Source organism: Toxotes jaculatrix, chromosome 12 (genome assembly GCF_017976425.1).
Source record: "Toxotes jaculatrix isolate fToxJac2 chromosome 12, fToxJac2.pri, whole genome shotgun sequence".
Taxonomy (NCBI): Eukaryota; Metazoa; Chordata; class Actinopteri; family Toxotidae; genus Toxotes; species Toxotes jaculatrix.
The window spans coordinates 2,983,519-3,000,895 of record NC_054405.1 but is presented as its reverse complement, the minus strand read 5'-3'; the positions used below and the strand labels follow the sequence as shown (position 1 = coordinate 3,000,895).

Below are 17,377 nucleotides of genomic sequence, written 5' to 3'. Positions count from 1 at the left end.
CACTGTTTAGAATAAATATAACATACCTATATTTAGCTATATTTATTTATACAGCTACAAGTGTAGCTATAATAATAGCTCCGCTTGGATTCTGCATTCATCATGCTTCCCGGGCCATTGCAGCCATTGCATTTCTGTTTTTTAGAAGCTTTAAAATACTTTTTTGCTGGCCGTGATTGTTGTTTTTGCAGAAGCCTGTGTTACAAACCTGTGTTCCACAATTACTTCTTGATGAATTATGCTCTTAAATTGCAGTCCAGGCAGACAGGTAATAAAGGAGGATGATCTGATCTGACTGTGTATAGCTGCAATACACACATGCTGTGAAAACTGCTTGTGTATTGTACTGTATTATATTTCCACTTGCTGACTTTTCTGATCTGAATGGACCCTCTCAAATGAAACCCTTATTTTACCATCAGATAACAAGTCCCATTAATGTTCTGTTTATTGAAGAGTGAAGAGTTTGATGCAGTAATCACATTGTAGAACAACAGAACGATATACAAATCACACGCACACAGATCAAATGTATCTTCAGATCAAAAACAATATGTATGTTTTATAACTTAGATTGTGCCCTCTGCCCTATTTGGTATCATTTTTATAAATAATAATCATTTTGAGATGACAGATTTAACATGGGGTTAGGTCTATTCAAACTAAAGTAGTTTGTGTATTCATTTGTCACACAATGATCATCAGTTCCAGATACATGCACATTGCTCATTACGGCTGCTGCTTCCATTCAAAGTATATATGTAAATAAAGTTTCCACACACTTCTCAGCACATTTTATACAATCTCACTTTGACATGCCTTTTGCCATCATCAACATTCTCAGAGGCAAAACATCCTCCACCCATTCACCATCAGACAGTAACATCCTCTGCCATAAATTCACTTCGTCTGTCGTTGAATCCATCCAGTCCACCTCCACCCCGTAACTCTTTCCTGCATAGAAAGGCAAACACATATTTGAATGTTTAATTTTTTTAATTATTATTTTTTAAAGTGAGGGAGAGGAGAAAAAAAAGAGCCCATTTATACCTTGTATTAAAATGCAATCTGCATGTCTTATATGACAAAAAACTAACATAAATGCAAACATGCATATCCCTCCACAATTCTAGGGTTAGTGTTAGGGTTGATGACTTTCTGGGACTGGGCATTTCTAAAACCAGACTATTGTTAAAGGGCAGGAAGTAGAAACTGTGGACAGCCGTCATCACCTTGGTGTTTATCTTGACAAAAAATTAAGTTGTGGTGTGAACACTGAGATAATATGAAAGAAAGGGCAACAAAGACTGTGTTTTTTGTGTCAATATTTAATGTTGCCAGGAAGTTGTATTATTTTACAGATGCGTCATAGACTCTGTTCTGATCTTCTCACTGATTTGTCGGTTTGGGAACTGAAATAAACAGGAATCAGCACTGTTTGCAGTGAAATCCCTGGTGAATAGCAGTTTTATGTCAGACACATTTTTTTACAATCAAAATCAGCGACAAAGCTAAATCCTTGTCCCTGGTCAGAGATTTCAAAGGTTAAAGCTCAAAGGTTTCTAAAATAAATTAGTTGCAACATAGTCAAGTTTTGGTTTATCCTATTCATTCTAATACAACATAAACTGCTTCTCTATATTATCCCTGTTATTATTGCAGTTTTTTTTTTTATTGTGTTTATGTTTTTGTGCTACAAGGATAATCTCTTGTGGGAGTGAGGGATGAGTGAAGATCTGAACTAAGCTCAACTGCATGTAATCAAATTCAAATCACAGTCTAAATCCAGCTGGAAATTCCCAGGTTGAAACTCATACAGCTAAAGCATCCAGACTGCAGGTGTAAACAGAAACAGTGGACTCTCACCTGTTCCTAGTCCAAGCCTCAGGCCGCCGATGAAGTGGTTGTTCAGCCGGTCATGATCCCACACAGTGATCTCCACACAGGCCTCTCTGAGGTCCTCTGTTCGGAAGCCATCGTATACCATGGTGTGGTTGAACATGGGGTTGGCTGTCCTCTTCACCACCCTCGTCTTCTGACGGCTTTTCCTGCTCGTGTCAGGAAGTACAGTGCTGCAGCAGAAGGAAAGGGAGGAATTTCAGTGCATTTATTCATTCATTTGGCCAGACCTGACGAAACTGGAAACACAATGAGTTCAAAACTGAACAAATGAACAAATACAGACAAAACATGTCAAATAATTAGGCCTGAACTAAGGATTATTTTCACTGTTTTTTTTTGTTTGTTTGTTTGTTTGTTTGTTTTTGTTTTTTTTATTAGCCCCTCTAGTGACTCTTTTTTGGAAGTTTATTTTTCTGTTTAGTATTTCCTGTTTTATTTTGAAAGGGCATGCCTTGACTATGAATTGTGGTATTACTTCAGGTCTTTGTGTTTTCCCGCCTTTGTGATTGTCCCGTCGTGATGGGTTTCACCTGTTCCCTCTGTGTCTCTTGTGTATCTAGGCCTCTGTGTTCTCTTCTCTCCAGGTCAGTTCTCTGTGTTCGTTCCCCCCTTCAGTAAAGAGTTCCTTAGTTTCCTTTGAGTTTATGGTCCCTCTGTTCCTGTATTCCATCCTGATATCTGTCCAGTTTGACCATATTAAAGAATTGCTGCATTTACTTACACTGTCTATCTTTTCATGATTATTTAATTCATAATGCTTGATTGATTTATTTAATTTTGAACCCTTTGGGTTTCCATACCCAGTGACCTAACTGCTTGCAGGACGTCCTACCATTTCACAAATGGGTCGATGATCACTCCTCTGACCGAAGGGAGATTCTTGCAGTCTTTCACCCAAATCTGCACCTCACCAGTCTCCGTCCTAGATGTCCTGTTACCTGTGGATGCAGTCAGACCACATAATGATAATAAATAAAATGAAAGAAAATAATTGATTAAAAAAACTGAGGAGTCATCAGCTCACTGTGGGACGTCTGCGGCAGGAATCTCAGGGCAACTCTCATCTGTCCTCTGCTGTCCATCAGACACGAAGGAGGCAGTGTTGAGCTTTGTCCTGACACCTGGAGAAGTGACCTGAGGTGAGTAAATGTCTAATAAAATCACTTCTACATTACACACAGACCACCCACAGACATGAAGCCTTTACCTTGGCTTTTAACGCGTATTCATTTATCTGTGTATTGCTGAAGTCCCACTCAGACAAATCCAGGTCCACCTCGCCCAGGAAGATGTTCCGTCCAAAAGTGTCGTTGTGCCACACTGAGATGTTCAGATTCAGAGTTTTCAGCACCTCCATCAGGATTTTAAACTGTGGAGGGAGAAGAAGGCAACAAAGGTTTGTAAAACAGAATAGATGTAAGAGACATTTGTAAAAGACTAAATATGGAAATCTTACCCGGAGGATTTCATTGTAGGTGGGGTTGAAAGTCTTCTTTTTTACTGCAGTTTTTCTCTTTCCCAGCTTACTTTTGTCAGGGAGAAGATAACATTTCACATAGCTGTAAAAAGACAGGAGAGTTACTTTTCTATTCTGTTATATATGTTATATGTATTATACAAATTCTTCAAAGGACAAAAAGAGGCAACTGTTTGACAAATGTAACACACATTTCAGTCTCTTCTCTGGCCTGCCTGTCTCCTTTCTCCAGCCTTCATGTCACACACGTTCATTGTTCTACCTCTACCATCATGAGCCTACAGTACATAGAGAGCACTCACGGGTCAGAGCGGTTCTTTTTGGCGTCTGCAACGGCCAGCTCCCTGCAGTGCACCACGAAGATGTGAAACTCTCCGAGCTTCTGGATGTAGTTCACAGCGAACTGGATGTTTCCCCGGACTTCAATGTCGCCGCAGTCTGCAGGGTAAATGCTGCTGGTGCTGCCGCTGACCTGCTCATTCATGATATGACACAAGAGAGAGAAAACACCAGCCTCTCTGGTTTGAACTCAGCAGATTTCATGGCAGGTATCAACTACACTGACTACATCAAATGTTACCACACCGTTATGTACAATTACATTCTGATCTTTGAAATGTGCAGGAATAAAAAATAAATTAAAAAATAAAAATAATAATAAAAAACTTTGCTATGACAGATTAAAAAAAACAAAAACAAAAGGGCTGCGTTCATGTGGACATACAGACGACATGGAGGCCATTCCCGAGGACAGACTTATGTTAGACGTGGAGCTGCCTGTGTTTCTTCTCCGGCCCAGATTAATTTCTAAAGTGCTGTCACTGTCTGTCTGATAATATCAGAGAAAAAACAGAAAAGCATGAATGACAGTTAAAAACAAACATTCAAACACAAAAAATACCTCACAGAAGAAGGAAGAATCACTACAATCAATCCTGAAAGCAAAGCAATCATTTAGCTCTTATGTGAGGAGTAAAGTAAGTAAACAGATAAGTTGTCCAACTGTTGTGTAGATGTAAATAGTGTAGATATCATACTTTTGTGGAGAGAGAGACATTTACCTCGTCCTGCTGAAGAACAGGCACCGACACACTGGTTTTCATCTGCTTCGAGTTGGACAGAGTAGATGCTGATTGTGGAAGTGAAGAAACTGGAAGAAAGATATGACCTTGAATCTCTAACAATGACCGAATGATCAAATCTTTACTGAGCCTATGTATGTTCTGATGAATGTGCATATATATGTTTACCATCATCCACACTTAAATTCATTTGTTCTATTGAGTTATTTTGGGTCCTCTCTTCACCTAAAACAAAAAAGGCCATGAAATAGCATTATTTACATATCACTCCCATATAAAATCATATGATTAATACAACATGATTAAAATGATTAAGACTTTTTGTAGAAATAAAGCACTGACAATACAATAAATCTTTACAACCATCAGGCGTGTGAAAGAAAGAAAGTTCAGTATCTAAAGAGGAAAGAGTTGTGTTACTTGTCTGTGAGGTGAGGTTGTCGAGACTTTTGGATGAAGACATGCTCCTCGAAGATAACCGTTTCAGAGCTGACATGACGGGATTAGAGCTCTCATCACAACCTGCCGCAAACGAAACACCATCAGTTCTGGAAAATGGACCCAACACAGGCAGCAACACAGTTTCTGATTCGCTAAGCAACCACCTGAAACTGCAATGCTTCTGTTTAAATCAATAAAAAAATGTGGAACAAGTGCTGGTTTATTTTTGATCAAACATTTCAGGTGAGTATATAATGTTTAGGATGTTAAAAAAAAAAAAAAAGTGATACTGTTCTTAGTATCACCGGTTTGAACCTTTACAGTGGTGATTAGCTGCTTCTTGCAAACCACATCTCTACTGCATCAAATCAGCAGCATCTTTAATCACAATCAAAACTACAGTTAGCTGAACACTAAACTAAATAATTTTCTATTCATTGAAAAGGTTAATGGACAGCTACAGTCTAAATATCTGTGCTACAGTTTTTTAAAGATAAAGTTGAAGAGAAAATACAAAAGAAAATTTAGATGAATGGGCACAGCAGATTGTACAAACTAATCAGACTCACTGTAATGTTAATGTGTTAACTTGAAATTATCTTGAAGAACTGTAAATGGAGAGAGAACTCAAAAGCTCACTGCCTGAACTTGCCCGAGACAGGGACCAGGCTCTGGTTGTTGTGTCTTGGCTGAAGTTTCCATCTTTCTTTTGCATAATCCAAGAACTGATGCTAGGAGGATTTCCCTCAGTGGGACTGTCACTCTGGTCTCCCACAAAGTCCCTGTGGGCACTTTGTGGTCTGTGTACTGCATCACTCTCCTCACCTTTCTCGTGGTGAAAAGGAGGGACATGGGCCTTCTCCTGTGGCCCGAGGTAGTGCTGACGGTCCTGAGGGATGAAAGACCTGGCAAGGCGTGTAAAGGTCCCCATTTTCTTCTCAGAAGCTTTTCTGGACTGTGGTGAAGTAGAGGAGCTTGAAGTACTTTGTTGGATATTTACATTACCAAAGCTGTCCCCTCTGTCGTTTGGATGTAATGGTTGAGGGAACGAGGCGATGTCTGTGCTAGGTTTACGATCTGTCGGCACTACTTGTTTTTCTCCATGAGAGGGACTCTTCTTCTGTCTTGGCGCTGGAGTAGGCTTCCCTTGTTGCTCTTCAACAACCTTAATTTGAGGGTTGATGTCTATTGGAAAGGTTTTCAAGGGAGAACCCTCTGGCCTGGATCTCTTCGGACTGGAGGATTCTCTAGGAAGGACTCTTGGGTGACAGGTCTTAGATGGACTCCTCCTGACTTCATCATCCTGCTCTTTAGATCTTGGTGTTTGGGATTTGCTAGGACTGAGGGGCCTTTCTTGAGGCTCTGTTTCGGGCTTGACTTGGTATTGGTGACAGGGTGACTGTGCATCCCCAGTAGTACCAGAACTTCTCAGCGGTGACCTGTTTGGACTTTGAGAGACAAAACCTTTGTCTGTCACTTTTGATGATTTCAAGACATTAGACTTGGTTTTGAGTGGAGAGGTTTGTGCCTCTCCCTCACACCTTTCTCTGTTATCTAAGGATGTTCTCAGATCAGACTGAGAGAAAACCCCTTTATCACCGGGTGTTGAACTGTTTGAGGCCTCCTTGACTCTTGCAGTGATCACCCTGGGTCCTGTATATTCCGTCTCCCAGAAATGCTTGAGCTCACTGATCTTGGCTGGCCTGTCCTCTTCAGGATTGGAACTGGACTGTTTGGGCAGAGGAACTGGATCATCCCCTTGTTGCTTCTGGGCATTAAAATCTTCAGAGGAAGGTGCAGGAGTTACTATGTTTTCCTGTGACTCTGTTACTGAACCTGTTAAAGAGTCATCCGTCTCATCATAGATGAGGACTGGATTAGCTCTATATGTGCCATCTTCTTTTGATAAATCTACAAAGAGGCTACGTTCAGTCTGTGGTGACGAAATCTTTTCCAGGGACCTTCCAGTGACAGCTTCAGCTGGCATTTCCTTTTGAGCTGAGAAACTGTTCGTGGTTTCCACATATGTCTGAGGTCCATGTGAAGTTTCTATTTCTGTCTTAGAGATGTCTTTCTGCCTTGCCTCTTCTCTGGTAAATATTATTTTGGGACCAGTGTTTTCTCTCTCCCAGAAAGCTTTCAGGTTGGATAGCCTCTCTGGAAACTGTACAGCTCTGCCTTCTGTTGCATCCTGCTGAGCTTCTGCATCTAATGCGGTCACTGTTTCTTTAAATGTAGTGTTCTGCAGTATTGTAAGCTGCAGTGTTCTGACCTCTGTCATCTCAGAGGATTTAGCTTCATGTTTGACACTTGCAGGTTTGTCCACAGTCGTGTCTGCAGCACCTGGGGAGAGTTTCGGTGTGTTGCCTGGTTCTTTCTGCTGTATCTTCACCTCTTCTTTCTGTGGACTCTGCACTTCAGCGCCTTTCTCTTTCTCTCTTTTAAAAAATCCAAGCAGTCTTTGTCTGGGCTTTGGTGAAACACCATGAGATGAACTCTTTAAGCTGCCGCTAGTTGAAGGCTTGGTATCTGAGGCAGCCTCAACAGGAAGGTCAGAGCTTTGTTCAGGCAAATTTTGTTGATGAACGCTGTGACTGACTGGCCCGTCTGTGGCCTCAGCCTGAGAGTGACGGTCCTCCTCATGCTCTGTCTCCAGGTGAACAGGCTTACCTGACTCCTGCTCAGCAGAGACAAGGCTGGACACTGCGGGGCTCAGCAGCTCCGAATGACAGCGCTCGGAGACATCTGCAAGGACAGTAACCACCTCTTGGATCACTTGTGTAGATTATACCTGCACATACACACTGCACATACAGTGTAATACGGTTACCTGTGTGGGATTTTTCTTGGTGTATTACTGTCGAATGAAGTGGAGCATTTATTTGTATCTACATTCCAACATTCTGTGTACCAAATGTTATTTTTGACAGCATTTTAAAGGCAACTATGTGAAGACTTTGAAAATTTGCAACTCTGGTGTCCCTCAGTTGTAATATAAATATATTGGCTTTAAGAATGTATTTCCTTTATGCACTGAGCACACACTACATCAGTCCACCAGAGGTTGCATTATAACACTACATACAAACCCATGAGCTCCAATTGTGGACTAAATACAATTAGCAGATTGTCAAGGTGGTGCTTTAGCCTGACTCCTATCCTCACACTTCATCTCACAGTGATGAACCAATGAAAATGGCCAACATCTGACATGAGACATTCATGAAACAACGTGAGGACAAATGACATGAATGAGAGGTGCAGTAAAGCCCAGTAACAGAATCAAAACAGATGTTTTCTTGCTGCCTTAGCCACCAGTCTCCAGAAGCAACCATACATGAATGCACATATTTTACAGCATTAAAGAACATGCAAAAGCAGGATGAATGTGAAAATTAGTTTTTGTATGTGTTTGTCTGATGGCTAAAAGTCTGTGAATGTTTAAAAATAGGAGTCATTGGTTGATAGTTTGACTTATTGATTGGTGGATTAGTTGTATAATTGACATAATTGGTCTTAAATAAAATTCTTACCACCAAGGACCTGGTCTTGGTCAGCTTCTTGCTCTCGGAGGTCTGCCTCGTTTTGGTGACTGAGTTCACCTTCCTGTGAATCCACGTGACTCTGCTTGAGTAAAGGCCTATGTGCTCCAGTAGCTGCATTGCCAGTGTTCTCGAGGTCACGGTTATGCAGATAATTATTTTCCGTCTCAGAGGGAGCGAAGGAGTCGATGTCCAGCAAACCGTGCTCTCCCAGTTCTTTCCCATCCTGCCACTCTGCCGTGCTCTGACTGACCATAGAGCTGAACCTCACCTGCTTCCTGTCTGTCCAGGTCTCAGTGGGAGAATCCAGACTGACTGGATTCTGTGGGTCCAGGTGAGAGGACAGAGAGTCTGTGGAGCTAGAAGTGGACAAGTTCTTGAGGATGCCCCGTGGAGCAGGACAGTTAGTCTGTTTACCTCCTGGTCCATCTACCTCCACAAAAGAGTCCTGAGAACTGGTGCTGACTGTTCTGCATCCTTGCATTGGCATGGGAACAGATGCATTCTGGGAGACCAGACTATTAGGTTCTTGTCTAAAGTCACTAACATAAGAAATGGAGCTGTCAGGTGATGGTAAAAGCTCTGAAAAAACAAACACAAATGAACACCAATCTTGGTCAACATGTTTTTTAATCAGTGGTGTCCTTCAGCCATCAGACACTCTGTATCTGTTCTACTCTTTCTTTCCTCCCCCATCAATCATCTCTGATCTCCTCAGACGTATCTTGTGACTCTTTCAAGAAAATACTTAACTGTGTATAATGTATTTAAAACTAGCTCCATCTGCAGCAGCAGCCACAACAGTAAACACTGCTTAAGCATTGTTTACTTCTTATCATATAACTTCCCCCTCAAAAACATTGTTTTCATGGCTCATGTGAAATATTTCCAGTAGCCACAAGTCACGCAGTACAGATTAAGGCTTTGGAATGTATTTCTGTGTAATCCTCTGGCTAGTCTGGCAGCCCTGTGTATTCGGACTTCCCCTCACTTTGACAACCCCTGGGAAAATGTGCGGCCCCAGCTCTCAGCCACCTTTCCTGCGGAGCTGTGTGAAAATGCCCTTCCCTGAGATTGCGACAAAAACAAAGTGGAATGGACTCAAGGCTGTTAAACTGTTAGAAATGACAAGCCAGTACATGCTCTGAACCGCCATGCAACCACCGCTCATGCCAACATGCTGAAGTGCAAAGGACCCACACGCCTGGATGTCAAAGGGATCACTGGAGCCAGACTTACATTGGTTTGTAACGGAACAGCTTTCACGGTTTGTCCGCGGCCACTCAGTTTGAAACATAGCACATGATATGATCATTAGATCACAACCTGCTCTCAGAATACATACTTTAAATAGAACAAGCTGATGTTAATATTTAAAGAAAAAAAAAAACCCTCACCCTCATTTGGTTTCTGGGTTTGATCCACTGCTCCATCCAACAGCCGACTGTCCTTTTCCTTGAAAGTGTGACCTGCACTGAAGTCGCTGTTGAAAGGATTTTTTCTCTGCTTCAAAGAAAGAGAAAGATTGGTTCAAACATCATTCAACAAAACGGAGTACACCCCCGTGCAATATCTGTCAAACACTATGTCATCTTATAGTAATTATAATAGCTACAAGTTGAAGTATAGGATTTTATCTCATGTATGAGTAAAAACAAACAGGTTACATCAACTACATTGAAAATACGGGCTTCAAAGTACAACCTCAATGCAACAAAGGAGAGTACACCCGTTACCGTGGCAACAAATCTTATCTGCGATCACTGCGACAAACCTCAGTTTACCTGTTCACCCAGTTTACCACTGCAACAAATGTGATCACGCCTGTGATTTCCAGTCAAGGATAACTGTACAGATATGAACAACACAGCGTGCTAAGTTTGGGGCCTGGGTTGTGTCTAATGCAACATGACTCCACATGGTGAGAAGCTGCCTGAACAACTGAGAAACCAAAGTGTGAGACTTCAGAAAGGTGGGTTAAGACATGAGCATCAGAAGGCTGATGAAACAGCTGCAGCAGTGGTCAGGAGGGTTAGGAAGAGCCATACCACCAATAACAAAGGGTACAGTGGATGTCCACCACACACAGTTCACTGTTTAAACATCCTCGCACAGAAACAGACAGGTGAGTGCTTCTGTCTTGGCACAAGGATTGTCTGTAGAAACTGGTGTTTCATGGCCAATCAGACAGTGTGAAGGACGTAGCATGAAGTCTACGGACGGCGTCCATAAAGACATTTGTTTCTCACAAAACGACACAAAACTGCTAAATTAAAACTTTGCCAAAGAGGATGAAAAGAGGCCTGATGAATGTTGGCAGAACATTCTTTGGTCTGGTGAAGCCAGAAGAATTAGTTTGGATCAGATGAGGAGGTCCAGCATGTTTGGTGTGAACCTGGCCGGGGACCACCACCACAGTGACTGCACATGGAAACATGGAAGTGGGAGTGTGATGATATGAGGCTGCATGAGAGCAGGAGATGAAGGAGAGATGATGTTTATAGATGGGATGAAAGAAGGTTTGCACCCAAATACTGAATGAAAAGACGACTCTCAGTGTCAAGAAGCTGAAAAGAATCAATAAATAAAGGTGGAGATACAAAATAAAAGAATGGAGTCTCCCCACTGAAGGCTGCAGTGACTTTTGTTGCAGCTGGTTCTGTAACATGGAGCTTTATAGATTCATTTGTCAAACATGTTCTTTTTAGGCTTTTAAATGAACAGGATTTGTAATTACTGAACATATTAGTGATACTGACCAGGGGTGTACTCAGTTTTGTTGTATTCTGTACAACACCTGCAACACAATGAAGCACAGACTGCAGACAGGATCCTACCTTTGTGGGTGACAGTAGAACCGGTTTAGGTGGATCCTGTGGGGTTTCATAAGGGTTCTGGTTTTGGTAGCTATTAAAATGAGCAGAGGTTATATCACATGTTGAACAGTTCTGAATTGAAATCTGTGTGCTCATCAAATTGTGTTCCTCACCCTTCTATACAAGGTGTTCAGTGTTTAGTCGTCACCTTTAAGAACAAACAGGTAAAACTAAAGGCAGCACAGAATATTTATGATGTTTATGGTGGGGATCACTCCTCAGAGGCAGTGGAAAACAAGACCATGTGAGACCAGACCTCATAAGAGGATTACTGAGAACTGCAGGGCCAATTACTAAGTATCCATTTACTGTGTGTGCACAAGTCCACTCACTCTCAGTCACACCCAAATAATCTACTCTACTACAGCAACATGTGATGATGATGAAGACAGACGACGCAGAGCCTATAGTTCTGGTTTTTAAGTGTGTACAGGGTGGGAATTTATACTGCGGGCATCATTTAAAGATTTTTCATTAAATTCGAGTTTTGGCGTTTCATCAATGGATGAAGTGACATAAAATCTCCTTTTCATTTAAAGTCAATTATCTGTTATTTAATCTTCATCCTATGAACAAGTATTGTGAGTGTATCCAAATCCCAGTATACCTGTGACATGAGCGCCATCACTGACCCACACACACACACAGAAATACTCACTAGATCTGTCTATAAAGCTGCTATCAACAATAGCTACTGAAGCTATGAAGCCATATATTTGTCCGATTTTTCATCATCTTTTTTTGTTTCATTTCATGGGAACAACACCTGTTTCATCCTGTGAAATAATGTGTGACCTGAAGTATGTTCCATCTTTTCCAGATGCATCCAAACCTCGTCTGCAAACCTGTGTCTTTACTGCTTTAACCTACAGCTGAAACAAGCTGTGAACACAACACTTGTTAGCAAGCAGCTAAAAATCTGGTCACTGGATGAATATGAGTCATTTTAGCTCTGGTTTTGGCCTCCACCAGAGCAAAAATATCTGTCTCAGCGGCGGCTAATTCTTCCACCATGTTCACCAGCTGCTCTCTAACCGAGTCAGTCTGCTTCATCTGCCTGCTGCTGATGACAGTGATTAGACTCAACCAAAGCAAGAAGCTGGAAGATGATAAAAAAACTGAGGGAACTGCAGAGTCAGGTTTACACAAGCAGCACAGCTCACATACAGGAATCCTTAACAGCAAAAGACCGGTTGTGATGCCTGGTTCTCTATACTCACCTGTCACTGCTGAGCTGCTCGTGAGGCTCCTGAAGGAGCCCACAGAGGGCAGGTGGGACGAACACGTCTTTATTTAGACTGCTGACGAAACTGGACCTCTCAGGCAAAATCTGAGAGAGCTCCACTGCAACACACAACACACAGCTGCTGTTAAAGACAGTTCATTACAGATCACACACACACACACACACACTATTTAGGTCCATTACCACACAGTGTAAACCCATTTGTAATGACACACCTCCATCAAGGTATTATGAAAGTTTCAGAGTGAACTTATCAAACGTGTCATCTAACATTCTGTTTCAGTTTGTGAAAAACATCCAGCAGAAGCTGTAGGTGTACGTGTGTGTGTGTGTTGAACCCCTGTAGAGTCAGTGTTCCTTCATGTGTGAGGATTTAAGAAGTCTTTCTCTTCTCTCCTCTGACCTTTTTGTGTCCAGTTCTCCAGTTTATTTCTCTTGAGGATTACAACAGCCTCATGCAACGTAATGACACGAGGGGGAAAAAAAAGAGAGATTTAAAGGACTCAGATCGCTAACCACACATTTTGTTGGGTTCCAGAGAATAACAGGCTCTTTTGGGGTCAGGACATGACATAATGACTGCAGCTGGAAGTTTTTTTTTTCTAACACAAACACTGGTCTCAGATCCATCACAAATCCTCCTACAGTCCCATCCAATTTATTGACAGAACGGACACTAATAACACTTTAGATCTGGCAAGTCAGGCAATTACAGCAAGTGGAGACGACTCATGTGAAGCTGGTTGAAGCAGACAGCTGGAGTTGGAACCTTGACCTGGATCAGCTGATTATCAGCTGAGTCTACGTCCTGTCAGAAGCACCTTCAGATGAGTGTGAAGGTTCTGTAAAGGCCAAACAAGACTGTGCTGCCAAATGTGTGAGGCTGTAAAGTTCATCACACACCATATTCACACCGTGCTCCTCTGGTTTTGATTTTTTTTTTTTTAATGTAAATTCTGTTCATGGAGAAAAATATTTCTCTCACTTCACGCACACACACACACACACAGATCCTCCATTTTAAGGCATCGCACTCATTTTACAATGTGAGAGAGACGGAGAGAAGTGGGCAGACTCACAGATCGTCATTGGTTTGTGAGTGTGCCTCATGGAGGCCCTGATGATGTCGGAGCCATGGATGCGATCCTGGTGACGCAGCTGCTTGGTCTCGTAGAACCACTCTCCGGTCAGGTACTTCAGCTGGGCCCTGTCATTAACAGTCTTCTGTAGGTTCCTGGGTGCAGACATGTCAGAGGGAAATGCACAGTCACTACTCTACTGTTCACAAGATTCACTTCAAATGTTTAGGCGTAAGAAAATGACTGATGGAGACTGGTGCGGAGAGCTCACTGGACACGCTGCTCCTCAGCCTTCTTCAGCTCAGCATCTCTTTTCAACACAGCCAGGATGGTTTCCTGCTCCTCCTCCGTCAGGAAGCTCAGGTCGATCATGGTGACTGCCTCCGCCCGCCACGTTCCTCCTCTGATGCTTTCCACCGCTTGGAGTTCGAGTCTAGAGGCTGAACATGGTCACCACCTCACTGGATGATCTGGGCCTTGTCCACACTATAAAATGATCATTCTGAGGAAGCACCTTCCTGTTCACTCCTCCTGAGCTTTGGGATTTGATTTGTTTCAGCTGGTGTTGTTCTTTGTTGCCATGTTTGACTCTTTGTGGACCAGTTTGAACCTGACAGAAACACAACACAAACCACAGAGCAGTACAATAACTAGCAGCAATTTTAATAAACAAGTCAGTGACTTTATGGAAAGTAAATGATTAACTGATAAAAATCAGCAGATTGATCAGTAATGAAAATAATCCTTAGTTGAATCACGGGTGGAAATAGTTTAACAAGCCTCAGTGCTTTGTAAAATACTCAACATCAACATCATTACATTGATTACAATTTAATTTCAATCTTTTTAAAAAATCAGCCAAAAACTCTTTTCAGTCCTTCTTTCCCTGTGAGGAGTAAACAACAAATGTGGAGGTTCATCCTGTGAACAATCCAGAGCAACATGTCACAGCCTGATGTTCACCACAGCAGCCTGATAAAACACTAACACTGCTTTGCCTTGACATGTAAAGTTCACCCACCGTTGACTGTTCTTCCTAGAAACACTGTTTCCTGTCTCTGCCTCTGTCCTTCATTCCTCTGTCTGCTACTAAAGAGGCAATGATTACTTAGTGAACACACATTAGCTGTAGTAAAGCCAGCAGAGAAACTTTGAAGTGAGATTACAGATTCAGTTTTTTTTTAATATCCCAGCAGAGCTGCTACTTTTCCTTTAAGAGAAGACAAAATCTTTATGAGGAATTTCTGCAGGTTCTAACATTGTCCACATCCACCCACATCAGAGCCTACAGTGGGAAATTTCACTCGGCTGGTCTGAGGTTCCTGCTGTTTATTCATCATTACACTGCATTAAACCGAGCTGTAAGGCGAAAGTAACATTCATGTAGCAGAAACACAGCACTTTATTTCCTCGTGAAGAAGAATGTTGTGTCTCCTGTTTCTCTAAAGGGGTAAATTCTAGCTGAAGGACAGAGGACTCATTTCCTTGTTGTGGTACTTGACTTATTTCCTCATTGATTTAAAAAAGCTACATTACAATGATCTTTAAGTGACTAATGAAATCAAACTCATTCATGAATGGTGTTTGCCCATTGAGATAATAGTCAAAATAAAAGTTTTTACAAGCAGCAGTGGGCTCAGTCACTCAGGCCAGTTAGAGCTGCAGCAGCTCTGCAGTCTTTGCTAGATTTGATTGTGTAACTGTGATTTCACAGTTCATAGGTATGAAAGTGCATGAATGTAGTCTAAGTAACTGTTGCCACCACATATCAACAGAAAATCCTACAGTTCAATTCATATTCAGTTAACATGACCTCAGATATGACTGTCTGCATATTCACTTACTAATGAGAGTCAAACATCAAACGGCGAGTGTTTCGGTCCAAACAGTCCAGCGCGGCTCTACGAGGCTGGCCGTGGATCTGAGTTCAGCTGGATTAAAACGGATCAGATGGATTTGAGTTTCATAATGAGCTGTTAAACAACCACATCTATTCTTCTGGAGGAAATACAAAAGTGAAGAAATTAAAAGAGGCAGCAATAAAAGAATGTTCTGACTGCTCACAGATGTGGGCTCCTGTATATATAAATCTGCAGCATGATCCTGTGGGGAGTTTTATCTTCAGTAACCTGACTTCATACAGTTTGTTGTTCCATTCACACTCTCTGCTCTGGTGCCAGCAGAGTTTTACAGACAGCTGAAACTTTCAGCTGCTCCTCTAAACACCACAGGTCATGAGGATCAGAAAGTAAAGGTAGTAATAATGGTAATAAGTACTGCACCGACCCTCCACCTCCCAGTGTCAACAGCACAACAACAACAACATTAGAACAACGTACAAAGGAAAGAGCAGGGTATCGTTCTCAGAGAAGACAGAAAGCAGGCGGCTCACCTCTGGCTGCTGCTCCTCGCTGAGTAACAAGCCAACTACAACAGGATCCTGACTCTGCAGCAGGAGGGAGGGGCTGCAGACACACAGCAGCAGGGGGCAGCAGAGAGCAGCTGGAGGCACTGCCTCCAGGTCTCTCACCTGTCTGCTCTCATACTCACATTTATTAACTCCGCAGTAACTGGACCTTCACTGCAAAGTGTTTTATTTTAATGGACTGATGATGTGGTGACTGTTCTGTGATGATGTAGGATGTGTGAATGGCATCACACCCTTATCATTAGTACTTTTCATTAGGCAGAATGTAGTAGAATAATCAGACGTGTCATGTAAAAAAAAATGGTTTGATTAAAAACAAACAAAGTGAGCTGACACAGAGTCAGTATCACTTTTCAACAGATGCTGTTAAAAGTGGTTTTCCATCAATCATTCAATCAACTGATAAATGAATAGTTTAATGAATAAAGAAAATGATAGATAAATGGAAGCTTGGATTTATAAATAAATAAACATTTCTACAGATGTCCTATTATTTGTTTCTATATGTCTACATATGTTTATTTCTGTGTTTGCATGTCAATCAGCTGACTGATCCTCCAGTAGTAGTGGTAAATGCAGCATGTGTGAGATCCATTCATTCTCTACACTGATGTAGTTACTGATTAATAACCTCTATGAGCTGCAGTTATCAGACTTTACATGGTGAGAAAAGATGAGGAATGAATAAAAGAGAGAAGGTTTCCGTCCGTCATGTGACCCCGGTGTGACCGGTACACACTTTCACAAACATTCTGATCTGGAGTCAGTGGTTTAGGGGGAAACATTGTGACACAATTTATGTCCAAACATGAAGTGGACGACAGGTTGGGATAATATTTTATTAGTTATTCATTAGAATTATATCATATTTGATCATAATTATAATGTTATTATATAGATATTATGATAATATACTATTATGCGTATGTACAACACAGAGAAACAACACAGGCAGTAAAAACACACATCACTCTTCACTGTTCTTCCATCAGCTTCACTTTCACACCACAAGGTGGCAGAAGAGCTCCATTTCTTTTTCTTTTTTTTTTTTACTGGTGCTGGTTCGCTGATCATCCCCCCTGATTTCTGAAACTCTGACTGATTGACTGATTGATTGATTGGTTGGTTGATTGTTCGTATTTCATTTCACTAGACTTCCCTTAATGTAAACAATCCATGCATCAGACATAGAGTCTGATATGAATCATACAGTAGACAGAGGCCTGATGCAGCTTCAGCTCCTGGAGGAAGCTTTGAACATGTTTTCCAGCTGTTTTCCTGATGCTACAGGAAGAACACCAACA

At 41.7% G+C, this 17,377-nt stretch overlaps 1 protein-coding gene across 7 annotated transcripts; it reads right to left on the bottom strand.

The window, feature by feature from the left end:
• Window positions 1–431: 431 nt before the first annotated feature.
• sytl2a (synaptotagmin-like 2a) lies at window positions 432–16,072 on the bottom strand. Of its 7 annotated transcripts, none has more exons than XM_041051199.1 (20): window positions 16,038–16,072; window positions 15,490–15,576; window positions 13,917–14,255; window positions 13,646–13,800; window positions 12,541–12,664; window positions 11,282–11,351; window positions 9,842–9,950; window positions 8,436–9,026; window positions 7,573–7,647; window positions 4,882–4,983; window positions 4,630–4,686; window positions 4,441–4,529; window positions 4,104–4,208; window positions 3,682–3,851; window positions 3,359–3,461; window positions 3,110–3,271; window positions 2,927–3,023; window positions 2,735–2,840; window positions 1,867–2,072; window positions 432–954 (listed from the first exon to the last, which is right to left on the bottom strand). In XM_041051199.1, the coding sequence occupies exons 3-20, from the start codon at window positions 14,015–14,017 to the stop codon at window positions 806–808; spliced, it is 2,571 nt and encodes an 856-aa protein (XP_040907133.1). In that variant the 5' UTR covers window positions 14,018–14,255; window positions 15,490–15,576; window positions 16,038–16,072; the 3' UTR covers window positions 432–805. The 7 variants fall into 7 exon arrangements, with proteins under 7 accessions (XP_040907133.1, XP_040907135.1, XP_040907134.1 ...); XM_041051201.1 differs by having other exon boundaries at window positions 9,842–9,947; window positions 16,038–16,057; XM_041051200.1 differs by lacking the exon at window positions 15,490–15,576 and having other exon boundaries at window positions 16,038–16,070.
• Between the last annotated feature and the right edge of the window lie 1,305 nt (window positions 16,073–17,377).